We start from the raw sequence: 19,762 nt of genomic DNA on the forward strand, positions 1-19,762 counted from the left end.
GCTAGGTATATTTTTATTCTAAGCGCTGTGTCACGATGGCCTTCTCTTTCCTGTCTCCTGCTAGGTATATTTTTATTCTAAGCGCTGTGTCACGATGGCCTTCTCTTTCCTGTCTCCTGCTAGGTATATTTTTATTCTAAGCGCTGTGTCACGATGGCCTTCTCTTTCCTGTCTCCTGCTAGGTATATTTTTATTCTAAGCGCTGTGTCACGATAGCCTTCTCTTTCCTGTCTCCTGCTAGGTATATTTTTATTCTTACGACATTTTCTACAGTGCGGGAATCTCCACTGCTCAGATTAGCTATGTGGCCCTGGGCATGGGCATCACCGAGGTCCTCACCGTAGTGCTCTGTGTGAGTAGCGCTGTCCCTTTCTTGGCTGCCTGTGCATCTCGCACACCCCTCTCTGGTCAGCATCTTTTTGTCTCGTAGGGGTGCGTGATTGACCGCATAGGCAGGAAGACGCTTCTGTGGACAAGTTACAGCGTTCTAGGCTTGACCTTAGGAGCCCTCACTCTCACCCTTTCATTGCAGGTAAGATTCATTCTCAGCAGTGACTTCTGGCCCTTAAATCCTGAAAGCGCACGACCTGCCTAGAAAATTTCAGTTTTACCATGCCATCAAGTTACAGCGGGGACTTGTCTGAACATCTTGGGGTTCCTTTTATGTGGGCAGGCACTTTTGGTGTGTGTATTTGACCCCCAAAGAGGGACTTTCTTTTCTGAAATGAGTCTAAAGAACGTCCACTAAAAGTGCCTGTGTGCTTTGTGTCTGCCAATTTGTGTGAGCTGCCAAGAGAGGAGACATGGAAATGTCAAGTGTGCACGTTATTTTCTCTCTAACCCTGGCTTCTTGCAGCCCAGCTAATAGTGCATGTGCTATGGAAGCCTGTGCGGCCCTTTACAGCCAAGCTGCTATAGCCAGGGAAATGGCTTTGAAAGCTGTGTCCTTCCCATGACCGATTCTGTACACAAGCAAAGAAACTCCCCCGGGCGTACTCTTCCAAAAGATTTCCTCATGAGGGTATGTGTAGGGGCGCTGTTACGTGTGCACACAGTAAGAAGAATGCGTATGGTCACCAGTCAATGCCAGGTGCCCTTGCTCCTTCCCAAAACTGCCTTTCCCAGACAGCTGAGGAAGAGAGCAGCCAAAAAAAAACGGCATCACCTCTAGATAATCCGTGTGCTGATCCAGTGCCCTGCAAAGAAAGCTCCTAGAACTCCGTCATATGGGCTCTTAATCCAGTGCTGACGAGGCAGTGGAACTCAAGCAGATGTGCAAGGGTGCGGAGCTGGGTGCTGCTGGAGCGATCTGCCCTCTTGCCTTGCAGCCTAATGTTCGTCTTTTTTCTGTCATGAGTGGCTGCGCTGATTCCCTTTCTACAAAGAACACATGAGTCAGAGTGACTTGTTTCATTAGGGAGATCTTTACCTTCTTCTCTGGCCATCTGTGACCCCATGTGAACTCTGAGTGGCAGCAGGGCTGTCCTGATTTATTGGAAACCTCTCATTAATTATCTTCCACAGAAAGTCTACACTTGGATGCCATACTGCTCTACCATGCTTATCTTCATCTTGCTCCTGAGCTTTGGGATAGGCCCAGGTTGGTATCTCAAATACTTTTCATGTCTGAATCATTTGTACAGCCTCTGCATTCTTAGTGAAAGCTGAAAGCAACAGCAGAACTTTATACATTTTTCATGACCACTATTCCTACAGACACTGTCTGTGGGAGAGGCTGGGACTGTAGGAGATGGCATATCCCCTCCCACAGCCTGTGTTCCTACCAGGCTTCCTACCCCATGCCCATCACCCTGGAGTCTGGAATGCTTAAAGCCAAAATTACTTTCCTAAACCAGGCGTGGTCGTGGCAGTTTTAAAGCTGGTTCTCAGGGTTCGCTTTTCTCAAATTCTGTTTTTGCAGGTGGGGTGTCCTGCCCACTGCCTTCAGAGATCTTCAATCAGTCCTACAGACCTGCAGCTTTTGTCTTCACCAGCGTTATGAACTGGATAGGCCTTCTCATTTTGGGATTCATTTTCCCTTTCATTGTGGTAAGAGAATCTTTCCTTCAAGAAGAAAGTAGAGGGGTCCAGGGCCTGCTCTCAGCTCACTGAATACAAAGAGTGGCATAGAAAAGCCCGGGGAGTGCATGCACTGCCAGTGGGGTTGTGGTTGACTTCTTCTGTAGAGAGTGGGATGGAACAAGAAAAGATTGCATGACATGATATTAGGGAACTGGTAGAAAGGAAGACATGAATACCTCTACTTTTGCAATATTATTTACCCAGAACAAAACAAATTTTTGTTTAATAACCTCATACCGGGCTTAGAGGTGCATATTCGCACGGTCATTCCCCACTAGGTGCGGGATAACATTTTTTAGTCGCTTCCACCACAATGTATTTAATCCTTGGTCATTAAATGTTTTTCTTTCTGCTCACTGTGTCAAAAATATTTAGTGACTTGTGATATTGACACCATTCATGTGAATCAGGACATTTAGTAGTCTTTTTGCATTTTTCATTTTGCATTATTGTTTACACATTTTCCAGCTACTTAGCTTTTAAATGCAGAAACACTGTTAGACCCAGTGTCTAGAGGTATTGACAGGCTGCCCGACACGGTCCGTGTTTCGGTTGAAACCTTCTTCATGGGGCCATCTATGAGGAAGCAAACAGTCACACTGTATTATCAAAATTAAAAAAAAACTTTTTGTAAGGCACAATAGTCTAGGTACTAACGATTGACTAGGTTCAGCGTCCTTTGTCTCAGTCATCCGGTAGCATGTTTTTTTCCACCGGAGGGGGGCTGCGTGAGCACCATTTTTAAAGGGCTTTTAGCCAATGTGAGAACACCGCGTAAGATAATGATGCTGACATCACAATGATCGACATGAGTGCGGTGAAAAAAGTAATCACAGAATGGTGTACCACTGTGTGGAGGCATTTAAACCATCAGGATGTACACAGTTCAAACGAAAAATCCATCTTTGTTCATGAAAATTCAATCAAGTTTGTGGATCGCCCCTCCCTACTCGACATTAAAATTCTATTACCCGCTACTTGAGATCCACAAAGGTATGCGATTTCTCTACACAGTGTGCTACAATGGGTGCTTGTATTTTGTTTGTAGTAACACAGTTACGGTGTTCAGTCAATCTTGTGTGTATAGATCGTTTTGTTCTTCCAACATAAAATTTGTTGCATGGGCATACAATTAAATAAATCACATGAGTGGAAGAACAGGTTGAGTGTGTTTTTGCTGTATAGATGTTGCCTGCTTGATCTGTCCAGGAAGAACCTGCAATCATTTGCACACATAGAACAGTTTTGGCAAGGCCAATGGCCAATGGATTGCGTTGTAAGCAGAGGGGCTTCCGGACGTAGAAAAGAATGAGTCAAAATATCTTTCAGGTTTTTTCTCCGGCTGTATGCAATGATTGGGATCTCAGTAAACACTGGATGGATTTGTAAGATGTGCCAATTGTTTTGAATTACAGCAGCAATACGAGATGATTTAGTGGAAAATCTCAGTGTACATATTAATGGGATATCTTCTACATTCTTATCTTTGTCCAATAGCAGCCAAATCCGTTGGGCATTCAATGCTCGTTTAAAGGCTTTCTTAATAGTCCCTGAAGGATAGCCTCTGTGCATTAGTCGTTTGGATAGACTGTGCGCTTGTAATAAAATTTCATCCTTCGTGGAGCATAAACTGCGTAAACGCAAAAATTGTCCAATAGAAATTCTCTTTTAAATGGTACGGATGAAAACTTGAAAAATGTAAAAACATTTTTATCCGTGGTTTTTTGAACAAAGAGGTAATGAATTTATCATCAGTAAGCGTGATTGAAATATCTAAAAAATTGATTTGTTTGTTATTATATTGCATAGTAAACTGTAGATTCTGGTCAAGAGAATTAATCCAAGTCAAAAATTGGGGTAAAGTAGATGCTCCCCCAAGCCAAAGAAAAAATATATCATTAATATAGCGACATCAATGTGAGATGTTTTTAAACATTGATCCCGGATAATTATCTACTACCACTTTGCCAGCTCCTCTCCAAACTAAAACTAACCCACTACATATACGCAGACGATGTACAAATATTCATCCCGGTTATGGAATCTCTTCAAAAAACACTAGAATTCTGGAACAACTGCCTCCAATCCATCAACAACTTGCTCTTGAGCCTTAACTTAATCCTTAATTCTAATAAAACTGAAATTCTCCTCATCTCACAAGACTGTAACAATGCAATGTCTAACATATTCCCTACTATTCAACCTTCCTTTTCTTCTCAAGTCAGAAACCTCGGAGTCATCATGGACAATCAACTAAACCTAAAGAGATTCATTAATAACACCACAAAGGATGGCTTCTATAAATTACAAGTGCTGAAACGGCTCAGACCGCTCCTCCACTTCCAAGACTACCGGTCAGTGCTCTAGGCAATCATTTTCTCAAAAATTGACTATTGTACTTCCCTTCTACTCGGCCTCCCAGCTAACTCCATAAAACCGTTACAAATGCTTCAAAACGCTTCAGCCAGGATTCTGACTAAGTCTAACAAAAGAAATCATATTACCCCCCCCATCATGAGAAACCTTCACTGGCTCCCAATTAAGTTCAGAATCTCCTACAAAGTACTAACCATCATTCACAAATATATACACAACCTCATTCCACTTGAACTCAGTATACCTATTCGACCACATATACCCGCAAGACCGGTGAGAGCAGCGTTAGAGATACACTCCTTCCCCTCCTATCAAAACCTCACTAAATAAACGATCTCTATCCACAGCGGGCCCAGCGCAATGGAACTCTCTACCGCCAGAACTCCGGAAGGAACCCTGCCCAATCACATTTAAAAAGAGACTCAAAACTTGGCTATTCGAACAAGCTTTTAATCTATGCCAATAATCGCCGCTTTATTCTATCCAAACAGGTGCTCCATGTACAGTGACTATTTAACCAATAAGCACCTAGATATTTAGCCAGGTTAGACTTAACTTCTCAGTAGAACTCGCACTACTTTATTTATTCTTTGTATATTATTCCCCAGTTACTTGTTTCAAGTTTACCTCCCTGTTCGATGTAACTGCATTCTTACATGCATGTTAATGTTATAATGTAAACCGAATTGATATGTAACATTGCTACATGAATTTCGGTATATAAAAATGTTAAATAAATAAATAAATAGATGCCCAGGAGAAGCATTACTCTGTCTCTCTTTGTATGCCAGCGAGTGCTGCTAATCCCCCTAAATCTCTTTTCTGGTGCAGTTACTTCTCTGTTCCTCTCGGCTCTGGCAGGACCTTTGCTGTGATTATTGACTAACTGCAATGATACTGGACCTAATTTGCTAAGCTTATTTCCATAGACACAGCATGAGAGAAGAGCCCTGGAGAATCAGGTGCAATGTCTGAGAGTTTTTGCCCCATCTGGGAGGTTCAGCAGGTCTGGATAGGGGTCCCAAAGCAGATCCCACACCCCACCCCAAATCTCAAACCCCAGGCTGAAAGCGCCCGCATTAACTGGATCTGGGTGAGAACAGCGTTTCCCCAGCAGAGAGGACAGGAAATGTACAACACTTCCCCATTTCTGAATCTGTCTCTTCGATTTAAAAAAAATCATTCTAGTTTGACACATCAGCGCTTTGACTTTAATGCAGATGTGAGGGCAACGCAGTATCAGTTCTTGTAACGGCTGTAACGAGCCACCACTCCTGCTTACCTTTCTGGTTCTGTGAATACCGATTTCTGTTAGAGATGCAAGGCATCCCGAGGGACACAGTTTCTGGAGTGTGAGGCAATAAATAAATTTGGGGGTGGAATCCATGATTTTCTCAAATCAATAACGGGGCAAAATATTGTATTTGCTTTGGAAGGCTCCACCTTTTTGGATGTGGAGAAATGCATTTCATACCTTGAAGCTAATGAAAAAAAGAAGGAACAGGCTGCTCCTTTTGTTATGATTTGGTGGTGTTTTGGGCCCTTGGTCGTAGCAAGAGATGGAACCTCCCACAGGGAGGAGTCCTGTGGGGACTTGCTGCGATAGGCTGGCTCTAATGGTACACACAGGAGTCAAGAGAGTCTTTATTATACAGCCGATGATGGAAATAACCTGAGGAGCGGGCAGAGAGGGCCTCTGCCCAGCGGAGGATGATCCCAGAGGAATAGTGTCGCTGATACTCCGCAGTATCCACACTGTAGATGCTGATACTACACCATGAATCCACACTGTAGATGGTATTCCTGTGAGGTAGACCTGGTAGTGGTCCGCAGGGTGGGGTACGACGTGAATGCATACTGTAGAAAGGTGAGAGAGACAAGCAGGAAAGCTGGGGTACTCACTCTGTAGAGATAGGCTTGAAGAAGAGAGGGACCTCCAAGGAGCAGAGGCCCACGACGAGGCAAGGCCCCCCACAAAGAGCGGATACCAGGGCGTCCGAGCTGGAACAAGCTGACCCCAAAGGATAAAACAGGAATGTAGCAAGGCCCCCGAGGAGTGGGTACCTGGGTCGTCTGAATAGTGTACAGAGCGAAGGCGTTTGTAACCTTAGCGAAATCAGCGGGAAGGAATCCTTGCTACCTCGCAGCTGAAAAAGATTGAGTTTAAATACCCAGAGGTGGTGATGTCATGTCGAGGGTACGCCCCCGAGGTTCCCGCCCTGATGTACGTAAAAGGAGGGCCACCACGCATGCGTGTGCCCTAGGTGATGCCAGAAGGAAAATGGCAAACGCAATCGCCCTTGCCTGTCCGGGGACACCGGAGCAGTCAGCGTGTGGAAGCGGAGAAAGGCAGAAAAGAGGTGAGAGAGGCCGCACCACATTTAAGCAAAAATTTTTTCTTCTAGGTTTCGCAAGATCACCTGCATAAATTGGGAGCTCTCTGGTGAATGATATCCATTGGCAGAAACCACCAGAGTAGTCTGCTGGTTAGAGGAGCGGGTTAGGAACTAGAATGCCAGGGTTTAAGTCCCACTGTCACTCGTTGTGACCTTGGCCAAGTCGCTTTCCCCTCCACTGCCTCAGGTACAAACTTAGGAGCAGATGCAATATTAAATGTGGAAAGCGGGGACTGACTTTTCAGCACCCGCTTTCTTAATGTGTGCATGGAACCCTGAAATAAACAAATTAGGGGTCCCACTAGCAAGAAGGTGCTAGGGTCAGCGCCTCCTTGCTAATGCAACCCCGCAGTTACTGGCAGTCCGCCGATTATAAAAACCAACGCTGAGTTTATCGGCGTTTGTTTTCAATGCAGCTGGCCGGTTTTGAAAATAGACGCTGAGCATATTGGCCTCTGTCTTCAAAGCGGCCAGCAGATTTTTTTCCTATATTTTTAACTTTTAAAAAAGTACAGAAAAGCAGTTTTTCTGCTTTTCTGTACTTTTTTGCAACACGCTCAGCCATTAACACCCAGGATGGATCTCTGTGTGTGTGTGAATTGGAACCTACCCTTGGGGGGGGATGGATAGGATATACATGTGTGTGGGTGTGTGTATGTGTGTGAGTGGTTGTGAATGGGAGCCTGCCTGCCTGGGATGAGTAAGTTGGTTGTGAATGGCAACTTTCCATGTCCTGTCCACCCAAATCAGCAGCCTTGCCAGATAAATCAGCTGAAACTGGAGCTGTTTTTCATGCAACTGTTTCATCACCCCAAAGAACTCGGCCCTGCGTCTCAGGGTGGCTCCACTGTAATCAGGGAAGACCGCGACCCAACTACCTTGGTACGTGAGAGGCCCCAGTTCTCATGCCCACCTAGCATCTACTCTTTCGCTTGATAGTTGAAGTACGTGCAGAACATGGGCATCCACAGCAAACACACGCAAAATGCGTGTGCAGAACTTGGACGTACGCACATTGAAGGCAGACGCATACGCTATGTGAGCCCAGGATGAACATTTGTGTTGTGTGCGCACGTTCAGGATGGCCGTTCGCGTCTGCATTATCTGGACCTGGGTGAGAACAGCACTGCTTTATACAGCTTGCTACACAAGCTGTATAAATTGCCAAGGCTACCAGTAAAATACTGGTTGGATTAAATTGGATTAAGCATTGGATACCAGATGACGCCAAGTCAGGCTGCTATAGAGAAACTACATGCCAGCAGAAAACCGCACCTGAATCACATGTGCTGACCCTCACCTAACAAAGAATAAAGAGACCAAAACGCATAACTAGAAGCATGCAGACAAAAACGGAATTGGAAACTGCAACAAGCCTCTGTATGCAGTGTAACAAAGGAAAAAAGAAACATCACCCATCCTTATAAAACAAATCAAGAAATATAAAATCATTAGCAGTAAAACTATACTAACAAAAAAAAATATTTCAAAACAGCTGATGACTGGAATATCCAATTAAAAATTCATATAAAAAATTTCCAGATACCAATAAAATATTTCAAAATAGCAGACACAAAGACCTAGTAATGAAAAAATAAGGATACAAAATTTTTTTGCTCTGCATACCTGGAAACATTTGATATCCAGGTGTCCTGAGATTGTTCTGAATTAGCAGGAGGAGGGGTGCTTTGCTTGGAACTTTCTCCTCTCAGTCACATTCCGGCACTCTCTCTCACACACCTATACACACATGCTCTCAGTCACTCACAAACACATGCTTTTTCTCTCACTTATATAAGCTCTTAATTACACATCTATATTTTCATGCTTACACACACAGGCTTTCAATCTCAAAAATACATGCTGTCTTTCTATTACACACAGACTCATTCACATGCTCTCTTTCTCTCACTTTCACACAGGCTCTCAATCACATGCTCCCTCACCTAAACCAGCACTCAATCACACAGGCTCTTAATCATACATACACATGATCTCTCTCACACACAAAGGTTCTCAATCATACACATATAGGGGCGGATTTTAAGAGCCCTGCTCGCCTAAATCCGCCCAAGTCCGGGCGGATTTAGGCGAGCAGGGCCCTGCGCGCCGGTGAGCCTATTTTACATAGGCTCACCGGCGCACGCAGACCCCGGGACTCGCGAAAGTCCCGGGGTTCTCCAAGGGGGGCGTGTCGGGGGGCGGGCCCGAACCACGCGGCGTTTAGGGGGCGGACCCGGAGGCGTGGTTACGGCCCGGGGCGGCCTGGGGGCATGGCCGCACCCTCCGGACCCGCCCCCAGGTCACGTCCCGGCGGGCAGGAGGCCCGCTGACGCGCGGGGATTTACGCCTCCCTCCCGGAGGGAGGCGTAAATCCCCCGACAAAGGTAAGGGGGGGGCTTAGACAGGGCAGGGTGGGTGGGTTAGGTAGGGGAACGGAGGGGAAGGTGAGGGGAGGGCAAAAGGAAGTTCCCTCCGAGGCCGCTCCGATTTCGGAGCGGCCTTGGAGGGAATGGGGGTAGGCTGCGTGGCTCGGCGCGCGCCGGCTATACAGAATTGATAGCCTTGCGCGCGCCGATCCAGGATTTTAGTGGATACGCGCGGCTCCGCGCGTATCTACTAAAATCCAGCGTACTTTTGCTTGCGCCTGATGCGCCAGCAAAAGTAGGCCTATTCGTTTAGTTTGAAAATCTACCCCATACTCTTTCACACAAAGAAGTTTTCAGTCACAAGCTTACACATACAGGTTCCCAATCGTAAACTTACATTCATGCTCTCGCTCTCTCACAGGCAGGCTCTCAATCACAGACATACTCTCACATATACAGGCTCTCAATCATATTATCTCACTCAATCTCAATCTTATCTCACTCACACACAAATGCTTGCTCATTCACTCTCTCTCCTCCCCCCCCCCCCTCCGGGGAACTAGCGGCAGCAGCAGCCTCCTCCCAACGCTAACCTCCTTCATTTTCAGCCCTCGCAGAGCCTCCCATCGGCCGCGGGGGTTGATGCTCTTCTTCATTTTCCTCCGAGCCGCGCTGCACATTCTCCAGACCGCGCCTCTCTTCTTTCCGTCGGACCGACGCTGACCACACTAGCATGGTCTCTTCTTCCCGCGCACGCACCCGCTGCTCACCACTTCCTCTTCCCGGCCGCGGGGGGGGGGGGGGGGAGAGAAGAGACCATGCCGGAGCCGCTGACTCCAGCTATCCTGCCGCATTCCGCCCAGGCTGACAACATTTTAAGTCCGGGCGGAGGAGGACCAGGGAGCAGCTGGGTCAGCGGGAGACCGGGAAATGTGGCGACACACCTGGTTGAGAACCACTGCACTACAGTGTGAGGAGTATTTTTCTGGTATAAATTGTATGATACAAAGTATAAATATAAAAATGGGTCACACACTGTTCAAAAGACGCTATCCTTCAACACAGAATAAAAAAGATCCAGGCAGCGCAAAAATCTAGAAATGGATAAAGCTGTTTTTAATAATCATAAACATGTCTGTACTGATGGAGAATCCCTTAGGAAGTTGGACGTCCGGCAGGTTGGACGTCCGGCATCAGCTGGCAGTCTCGGAGCTGACTTCGGGGCCGATGCAATAACTGGACCACTGCACGATAGCGTGAGGAGTATTTTGCTGGTGTAAATTGTATGATACAAACTATAAATATAAAAATGGGCTACACACTTTGTTCAAAAGACGCTATCCTTCAACACAGAAAAAAAAAGATCCAGGCAGCGCAAAAATCTAGAAATGGATAAAGCTGTTTTTAATAATCATAAACATGTCTTTACTGATGGAGAATCCCTTAGGAAGTTGGACGTCCGGCAAGTTGGACGTCCGGCAGTTGGTTGGACGTCCGGCAGGTTAGACGTCCGGCAGTTGGACGTCCGGCAGGCTAGATGTCCGGAAGTTGGACGTCCGGCAGGTTAGACGTCCGGAAGTTGGACGTTCGGCATGTTAGACGTCCGGAAGTTGGACGTCCAGCAGGTTAGACGTCCGGCAGGTTAGACGTCCGGAAGTTGGACTTCGGGGCCGATGCAGTAACTAGAAGTCGGACGTCCCGCAGCCCAAGCAGACAACACTGCTAACGCAGCCACCTCAACAATACCCCCTTCCCCCGAACCGACTACAATGTAAACCCCCGAGGGGAACATGCCCCAACGCGCAGCCCACGATTTATAAAAGTACCTCGCCACTGAAAGTTAACAAGCCCCCTTCACCTCCTGTATGGAGTTGATCATACCGGCTTCCTGCCGGCTCCGCCCCTTTTTATAGCCCTTTCAAAATCCGATGGCGAGGCTGCCACCCACCGCGTTATCGCTGATGGGGGAGGGAGCAGTGCACGTCCCCTCGCCCCTCCCATCGGATGCGAGGGGGGGGAAGAGTTGAAAGGGACGTCCAACTTCGGGACGTCTAACCTGCGGGACGTCCACCTTCCAAAGGGATTCTCCATCAGTAAACACATGTTTATGATTATTAAAAACAGCTTTATCCATTTCGGTCCCACGAAAAGAAGAGAGGCACGGTCTGGAGAATGTGCAGCGCGGCTCGGAGGAAAATGAAGAAGAGCGTCAACCCCCGCGGGCGATGGGACTCCTCCTCTGCGAGGGCTGAAAATGAAGGAGGTTAGCGTTGGGAGGAGGCTGCTGCTGCCGCTAGTTCCCCGGAGGAGGAGAGAGAGTGAATGAGCAAGCATGTGTGTTTGAGATCCTGTGTGTGTTTTTGTGTGAGTGAGATAATATGTATATGAATGATTGAGAGCCTGTATATGTGAAATAGAGTATGTCTGTGATTGAGAGCCTGCCTGTGAGAGAGAGAGAGCATGAATGTAAGTTTACGATTGGGAATCTGTGTTGTACATTTCCTGTCCTGTCTGCTGGGGAAACGCTGTTCTCACCCAGATCCAGTTAATGCGGGCGCTTTCAGCCTGGGGTTTGAGATTTGGGGTGGGATGTGGGATCTGCTTTGGGACCCCTATCCAGACCTGCTGAACCTCCCAGATGGGGCAAAAACTCTCAGACATTGCACCTGATTCTCCAGGGCTCTTCTCTCACGCTGTGTCTATGGAAATAAAAAGCTTAGCAAATTAGGTCCAGTATCATTGCAGTTATAATGATCACAGCAAAGGTCCTGCCAGAGCCGAGAGGAACAGAGATTTAGGGGGATTAGCAGCACTCGCTGGCATACAAAGAGAGACAGAGTAATGCTTCTCCTGGGCATCTAGAGCTACTGTGACTACCTCCCAAGGATACCTGCATTGCTTATTGATATGCAATAAAAAAATTGTTGTTTGTTTCTACTAAATTTGGAATGGTATCCTTGTGTTCCTGGAGAAGCGCCTTTAAGCATGTTTGGCACTTAACAAAATGCCCTTTTTTATATAAAATCTGTAATTATAAATACTTAATTTTTAATTGTCTGAGGAGGGTGTGATGGGGTGGGAGGTGCAAAGTTGTAAAGTTTTACAAGGGCGCACTGGCCATGGGTATTGCTGTACCATCATTTAAAAGAGTCTTCCCAGTTCTTGGTGTCGTGTCTTGTAATGGGTGAGGGCGCAGTTTTTCACTTGGCCATAGGTGGCTCTTAGGGAGCTCTTAGGGCCCTATTTACTAAAGCTTTTCTCCCATTCTGTGTTAATGGCAAGAATACTTGGTATCAAGTGGAAGAAGCTTTTGAAATTGGTTTTCTCTCTACCAAAGAAAAAAACTTTTTGATCAATAATTCATATAGAGCTCCTACATTTACATGATTCTTAAAATCCATAAGGATTTGATCAATCCTCCTAGTAGACCCATTGTTAGCACGATTGGATCACTATTAGAACCGTTATCGGTCTAAGAACATAAGAATATGCCATACTGGGTCAGACCAAGGGTCCATCAAGCCCAGCATCCTGTTTCCAACAGTGGCCAATCCAAACCATAAGAACCTGGCAAGTACCCAAAAACTAAGTCTATTCCATGTTACCTTTGCTAGTAATACCAGTGGCTATTTTCTAAGTCAACTTAATTAATAGCAGGTAATGGACTTCTCTTCCAAGAACTTATCTAATCCTTTTTTAAACACAGCTACACTAACTGCACTAACCACATCCTCTGGCAACAAATTCCAGAGTTTAATTGTGCGTTGAGTAAAAAAGAACTTTCTCCGATTAGTTTTAAATGTGCCACATGCTAACTTCATGGAATGCCCCCTAGTCGTTCTAGACCTCTCATGATTTTAAACACCTCTATCATATCCCCCCTCAGCCGTCTCTTCTCCAAGCTGAAAAGTCCTAACCTCTTTAGTCTTTCCTCATGGGGGAGCTGTTCCATTGCCCTTATCATTTTGGTAGCCCTTCTCTGTATCTTCTCCATCGCAATTATATCTTTTTTGAGATGCGGCGACCAGAATTGTACACAGTATTCAAGGTACGGTCTCACCATGGAGCGATAAAGAGGCATTATGACTTTTTCCGTTTTATTCACCATTCCCTTTCTAATAATTCCCAACATTCTATTTGCTTTTTTGACTGCCGCAGCACACTGAACCGACGATTTCAATGTGTTATCCACTATGACGCCTAGATCTCTTTCTTGGGTTGTAGCACCTAATATGGAACCTAACATTGTGGGTTCCATATTATTTTTCCCTATATGCATCACCTTGCACCTATCCACATTAAATTTCATCTGCCATTTGGATGCCCAATTTTCCAGTCTGACAAGGTCTTCCTTCAATTTATCACAATCTGCTTGTGAACTAACTACTCTGAACAATTTTGTCATCTGCAAATTTGATTATCTCACTCGTCGTATTTCTTTCCAGATCATTTATAAATATATTAAAAAGTAAGGGTCCTAATGCAGATCCCTGAGGCACTCCACTGCCCACTCCCTTCCACTGAGAAAATTGTCCATTTAATCCTACTCTCTGTTTCCTGTCTTTTAGCCAGTTTGCAATCCACGAAAGGACATCGCCACCTATACCATGACTTTTTACTTTTCTTAGAAGCCTCTCATGAGGAACTTTGTCAAACGCCTTCCGAAAATCCAAGTATACTACATCTACCGGTTCACCTTTATCCACATGTTTATTAACTCCTTCAAAAAAGTGAAGCAGATTTGTGAGGCAAGACTTGCCTTGGGTAAAGCCATGCTGACTTTGTTCCATTAAACCATGTCTTTCTATATGTTCTGTGATTTTGATGTTCAGAACACTTTCCACTTTTTTTCCGGGCACTGAAGTCAGGCTAACCGGTCTGTAGTTTCCCGGATCGCCCCTGGAGCCCATTTTAAATATTGGGGTTACATTTGCTATCCTCCAGTCTTCAGGTACAATGGATGATTTTAATGATAGGTTACAAATTTTTACTAATAGGTCTGAAATTTCATTTTTTAGTTCCTACCGCACTACCAATTTGGTTAGCTTCCCTAGTTTCTCTTAGCATTTCACTGTCCATCTCACCATCTTGACCAGGTGGATGGTAGTACTCCTATCACTATAGTCTTCCCCAACACACAAGGGATTTCTACCCATAAAGATTCAATTTTGCATTTAGTCTCATGCAGGATGTTTATCCTGTTGGACTCTATGCCATCCCGGACATAAAGCGCCACACCACCTCCCGGGTGCTCCTCTCCGTCATTGCGATATAATTTGTATCCCAGTATAGCACTGTCCCATTGGCTGTCCTCCTTCCAACATGTCTCTGAGATGCCAATTAAGTCTATGTCATCGTTCACTGTTATACATTCTAATTTTCTCATCTTACTTCTTGGACTTCTGGCATTAGCATACAAACATTTCAAAGTTTGTTTTTTTGTTTGTATTTTCATTCTGCTTTTTAATTGATAGGGATAAGTTAGAATTTTTTAGCTCAGGTGACTTTTTTTAGTTACAGGCACTTGGACTACTTTTCTTATTATTGGATCCTCACTGTCGGGATGCCCTAATTCTAATGCATCATTAGTATCCTTTGATAAATTCCTACAGCCATTGATTCCCCAAATGAAATCATATATAAAAGATACCAAAGCGATGTTGAACAAATTGGTATCTATTACACCTAATTCGGATACCATAATGGTTATGTTGGATATAATTGCACTGTACACTAGCATACCACAGAATGAAGCATTGCAGGTGCTACATCAAGCTTTGGATTCCAGATTTCGCCCACATCGGGTCCCTACTACCTTCTTACTATCTATAGCTACTACAGCACTGCAGAAAAATTACTTTATATTCAACGAACATTTTTATCAACAGATACATGGCACGGCAATGGGAGCCACAATGGCCCCTAGCCTAGCTAATCTCTACATGGCCAACTTTGAAGAACAGCTTCTGTATCTGGGATCAATGTTTAAAAACATCTCACATTGGTGTTGCTATATTAATGATATATTTTTTCTTTGGCATGGGGGAGCATCTACTTTACCACAATTTTTGACTTGGATTAATTCTCTAGACCAGAATCTACAGTTTACTATGCAGTATAATAACAAATCCATTTTTTAGATATTTCAATCACGCTTACTGATGATCAATTCATTACCTCTTTGTACAAAAAAACCACAGATAAAAATGTTCTTTACATTTTTCAAGTTTTCATCCGTACCATTTAAAAGATAATTTGCCTATTGGACAATTTTTGCGTTTACACTGCTTATGTTCCAAGAAGGATGAAATTTTATTACAAGCGCACAGTCTATCCACACGACTAATGCACAGGGACTATTAAGAAAGCCTTTAAACGAGCATCGAATGCCCAACGGATTTGGCTGCTATTGGACAAAGATAAGAATGTAGGAGATACCCCATTAATATGTACGCTGAGATTTTCCACTAAATCATCTCGTATTGCTGCTGTAATTTGAAACTATTGGCAATTCTTAAAAATCCATCCAGTTTTTACTGAGAACCCAATCATTGCATACAGCCGGGGAAAAAACCTGAAAGATATTTTGACTCATTCTTTTCTACGTCCGGAAGCCCCTCTGCTTACAACACAATCCATTGGCCATTGGCCTTGCCAAAAATGTTCTATGTGTGCTCAAACGATTCCAGGTTCTTCCTGGAGAGATCAAGCAGGCAACATCTATACAGCAAAAACACACTCAACCTGTTCTTCCACTCATGTGATTTTTTTAATTTGTATGCCCATGCAACAAATTTTATGTTGGAAGAACAAAACGATCTATACGCACAAGATTGACCGAACACCGTAGCTGTGTTACTACAAAAAAAATACAAGCACCCATTGTAGCACACTGTGTAGAGAAATCACATACCTTTGTGGATCTCAAGTGGTGGGTAATAGAATTTTAATGTCGAGTAGGGGGGGTGATTCACAAACTTTATTGACTTTTCATGAACAAAGATGGATTTTTCGTTTGAACTGTGTACATCCCGATGGTTTAAATGCATCATTATCTTACACGGTGTTCTCACATCGGCTAAGAGCACTTTAAAAATGGCGCTCACGCGGCCCCCTCCGGTAGAAGAAACACACTACCGGATGATGGAGACAACAGACGCTGAACCTAGTCAATCGTTAGTACCTAGACTATTGTGCCTTACAAAAAGTTTTTTTTTTATTTTGATAATACAGTGTGACTGTTTGCTTTCTCATAGATGGCTCCATGAAGAAGGTTTCAACCGAAACACGGACCGTGTCGGGCAGCCTGTCAATACTTCTAGACGCTGGGTCTAACAGTGTTTCTGCATTTAAAAGCTAAGTAGCTGGAAAATGTGTAAACAATAATGCAAAATGAAAAATGCAAAAAGACTACTAAATGTCCTTATTCACATGAATGGTGTTAATATCACAAGTCATTAAATATTTTTGACACAGCGAGCAGAAAGAAAAACATTTAATGACCAATGATTAAATACAGTGTGGAAGCAACTAAAAAATGTTATCCCACACCTAGTGGGGGATGACCGTGTGAATATGCGCCTCTAAGCCCGGTATGAGGTCATTAAACAACAAAAATTTGTTTTGTTCTGGGTAAATATTATTGCAAAAGTAGAGGTATTCGTGTCTTCCTTTCTACCAGTTTACATCACGACAAACACCTCATAAAAAATTCTTTTGTGAGAACATTATTACGTGATATTAGGGAAGTCATCTTTGGTTGTTCCTTTGTTATGGAATCCTTGTGACAGTGAGGATTTATTGCTCCCAATGTGGGAAGCTTGGTCCCTTTGCATCCTTGTACCTTCACCTGCATCTGGTCATGTCATCCAAGCATAACAAATGGCAGAAAGGGCTTGGCTCTGAGCTGGCACACCCATGGCAAGTGTGACTAGCAGCAATGATGCCAGAGATAATAACACACACACAATGCAAGCTCTGGGATAGAGGACCATTTGTGAGAGTGACTGCTGGGGAAAGGGGCATTGCACTGTTATTACCTAAGTATCATTTGAGGACTAGGGAGATAAAAGGACTTGTCCAAGACCACGCACTCAGTGACAGAGCCAGGATTAAAATTGAGGGCCAGGAAGAGAGAGAATTGTTTCTCTCTTTGAAATAAAATTTGTCTGTAAACCATAGATTGCCAAGAGTTGGCCATGCTTCCTCTCATTGCAGTTCTCTCTTGCTTTTCTCCAGGAAGGACTTGGGTCATTCTGTTTCATCTTTTTCTTGGTGTTTTGCCTCCTTATGGCGATTTTTGTCTTCTTGATTGTCCCGGAAACCAAAGGAAAGAGCATCGTGGAGATCATGGAAGAGTTTCACCAGTTGAACTATGGAGGGAAAAAGGAAAATATTGAGAAACAGATGGACAGCAATCTGCTGTTTGCTACCAGACTGTAAGCAGAAAGAGATTCTCATGAAGGACCTTGCACTTGGGTTTGTTTCACACCTGGAAGACAAGATCTGCAGTTTGGAAGGAGAAGCACTGACCTTCTTGGCTGTAGCCCTTAATCTCTGCAGCACAGGGCTGACTGCACGCTTTCTTGGCCAGGACCACAACTGGCTCAGGGTGGGATGCTCAGATATTGTTTATTGGGAACAATCCATGGCGCGGCATGTTTGCAGGGATCAGGCCATAAAAACCCAGAAAGAGCGCTCTTGAGACTTGGATGATTGCTGGGCACAGTGCTGGCATCATCTGGACAACCTGCTATTTAGTGCTGGCTTCGCTGACCTGCACGCCTTACTGATTACCTGCTCTGATCAATTAGAATTTATAGAGGAAGAGGAAATTAGTGTGATGAACCTGCAATCTAGTTGTGCTCATTAATGCATCAGGCATGACCATTGCAGGTCACTTTCAAATATGCACCTTACCCGCTGGATCTATGCTGGATGGGGGCATGGCCAGCTGGCAAACATTTTGGTAGAATCTGGCCATTTTCTTCTCCTCCTCCTGTTTGGTGAGGCTTTCAGAGGCCTTTCTCAGACCCATCCTGTGTTTTCTAAAATGTTCTGCTAAATACATTTGGAAAATGACTTTGTAATTCATAGAAACCAAAGCCCCAATTCCCACCCATAGGATCTCCTGTGGGCTGATGTGTACAGTTGCTGCCTTCACCCTGGGAGGTTCCTGGTTCTAGTTCAACCTTGATATCAGTTACTGTTCTGACATGGAAAAAGGATGAAAAGCTGGTGGCAAACAATTCCTGTCTTGTTTATTAAAGTCCTCCTTTTTTTCAGCTGCTTGTTGGGTCTTGGTCTTGGCAGGTAGATGAGGTTAGGGGTTTTTGGAGTCTTTCTTTTGCTTAGAGGCAGGAGATGGTTTTCTGATCGATGAACCAAGCCTTGTGCTATATGTGTATTCTTTATTTAAATGATAATGCATTCATTATGAAACAATGAGACTTAAGAAAATATATTGTGTACATATTATAACCGATTTTTCTTTCTTTGAAAGATTTGGCAAAGGCTGAAAATGTCTTTTTGGGGGAAATAGATTTTCTCCTTCTGTAGATGTCCTTGTCTTGGTTTGATTCAGTTTGTAGCTGAACAAGAAATGACTTGGAACTAATGTGTATACACATGTGTGTGTGTGTGAGAGAGAGAGAGAGAACGTGTGTGAGACAGACAGTGTGTATGTGAGAGAGTGTGTGTGTGTGTGTGTGTGTGTGTGTGATGTCTCCTACATGAATGCATGTGGCATATGATGTCTTATGTGTGTGCATGTACATGATTGCATTTTCGTGCTATGTCTAAGATCTGTGGGTGTGTTATAAAACAAGAATTGTGGACATAATACGTTTTATTACAAAAAATTAATAATTTACTAAATAAAATGTATAATTTCAGAAAATGAATAAGTCCTACTAATAAAATGAAAACAAAAAGCATGGAGTGAAGAAGAAATAAGCAAAGGGACATTTTGAGCATTCTCGAGCTAGTAATACCAGTACCATAGTAACCTCTAGGGCTAACAGTACCAATACCAGTAAATTCCAGAGCTAGCACTAACAATACCATACTGCCAACTAGAGCTAGTACTAAAGTGCCATAGTAACACCTAAGACTAATATTACACAGCAGCATCATAGCATCTGGAGCTAGTAGTACACAATGCTAACAGTCAGGCCCATTCATTAAAGTCCGCTGGAGAGCCGGCGCTCCGAGGCGAGCGCCCCCTCTCCCGACGTGCACCCAGGCACCTAGTGCCTCCTTATTGGCGGAAGCGGTGGCTGTCAGTATAAGGGGTAATAACAGCGCGTCAAAAACGCGTGGCCAAACGGGGGCTAATCAATGCACTCAGCTGAGCGCATCGTTCTGTATCAGCCTGAGTAACAGCTAGAGCTAGTATCATACAATACCACAGTAACAGCCCCAGCTAATACTATACGATACCATAGTAACATAACAATTGCCATGCTGGGTCAGACCAAAGGTCCATCAAGCCAGCATCCTGTTTCCAACAGTGGCCAATCCGGGTCACAAATACCCAGC

The 19,762-nt window shown here is 44.3% G+C and overlaps 1 protein-coding gene across 8 annotated transcripts in view; it reads left to right on the plus strand.

The window, feature by feature from the left end:
• LOC115100644 (solute carrier family 2, facilitated glucose transporter member 11-like) overlaps nucleotides 1-18,780 on the plus strand; it is a 33,796-nt gene extending 15,016 nt beyond the window's left edge. For 4 of the 8 annotated variants that reach the window (XM_029619298.1, XM_029619296.1, XM_029619291.1 and 1 more), the window contains 5 exons: nucleotides 242-352; nucleotides 431-532; nucleotides 1,525-1,600; nucleotides 1,922-2,049; nucleotides 17,462-18,780. In XM_029619298.1, coding sequence (XP_029475158.1) covers nucleotides 242-352; nucleotides 431-532; nucleotides 1,525-1,600; nucleotides 1,922-2,049; nucleotides 17,462-17,665 — 621 coding nt within the window. In that variant the 3' untranslated portion in view covers nucleotides 17,666-18,780. Of the gene's footprint in view, nucleotides 1-241; nucleotides 353-430; nucleotides 533-1,524; nucleotides 1,601-1,921; nucleotides 2,050-4,303; nucleotides 4,364-16,479 lie in introns of those variants that run through there. The other 4 variants (XM_029619293.1, XM_029619294.1, XM_029619292.1 and 1 more) reach the window with 4 other exon arrangements.
• Nucleotides 18,781-19,762: the final 982 nt, after the last annotated feature.

The sequence above is a fragment of the Rhinatrema bivittatum genome, chromosome 11 (genome assembly GCF_901001135.1).
Source record: "Rhinatrema bivittatum chromosome 11, aRhiBiv1.1, whole genome shotgun sequence".
Classification (NCBI taxonomy): Eukaryota; Metazoa; Chordata; class Amphibia; order Gymnophiona; family Rhinatrematidae; genus Rhinatrema; species Rhinatrema bivittatum.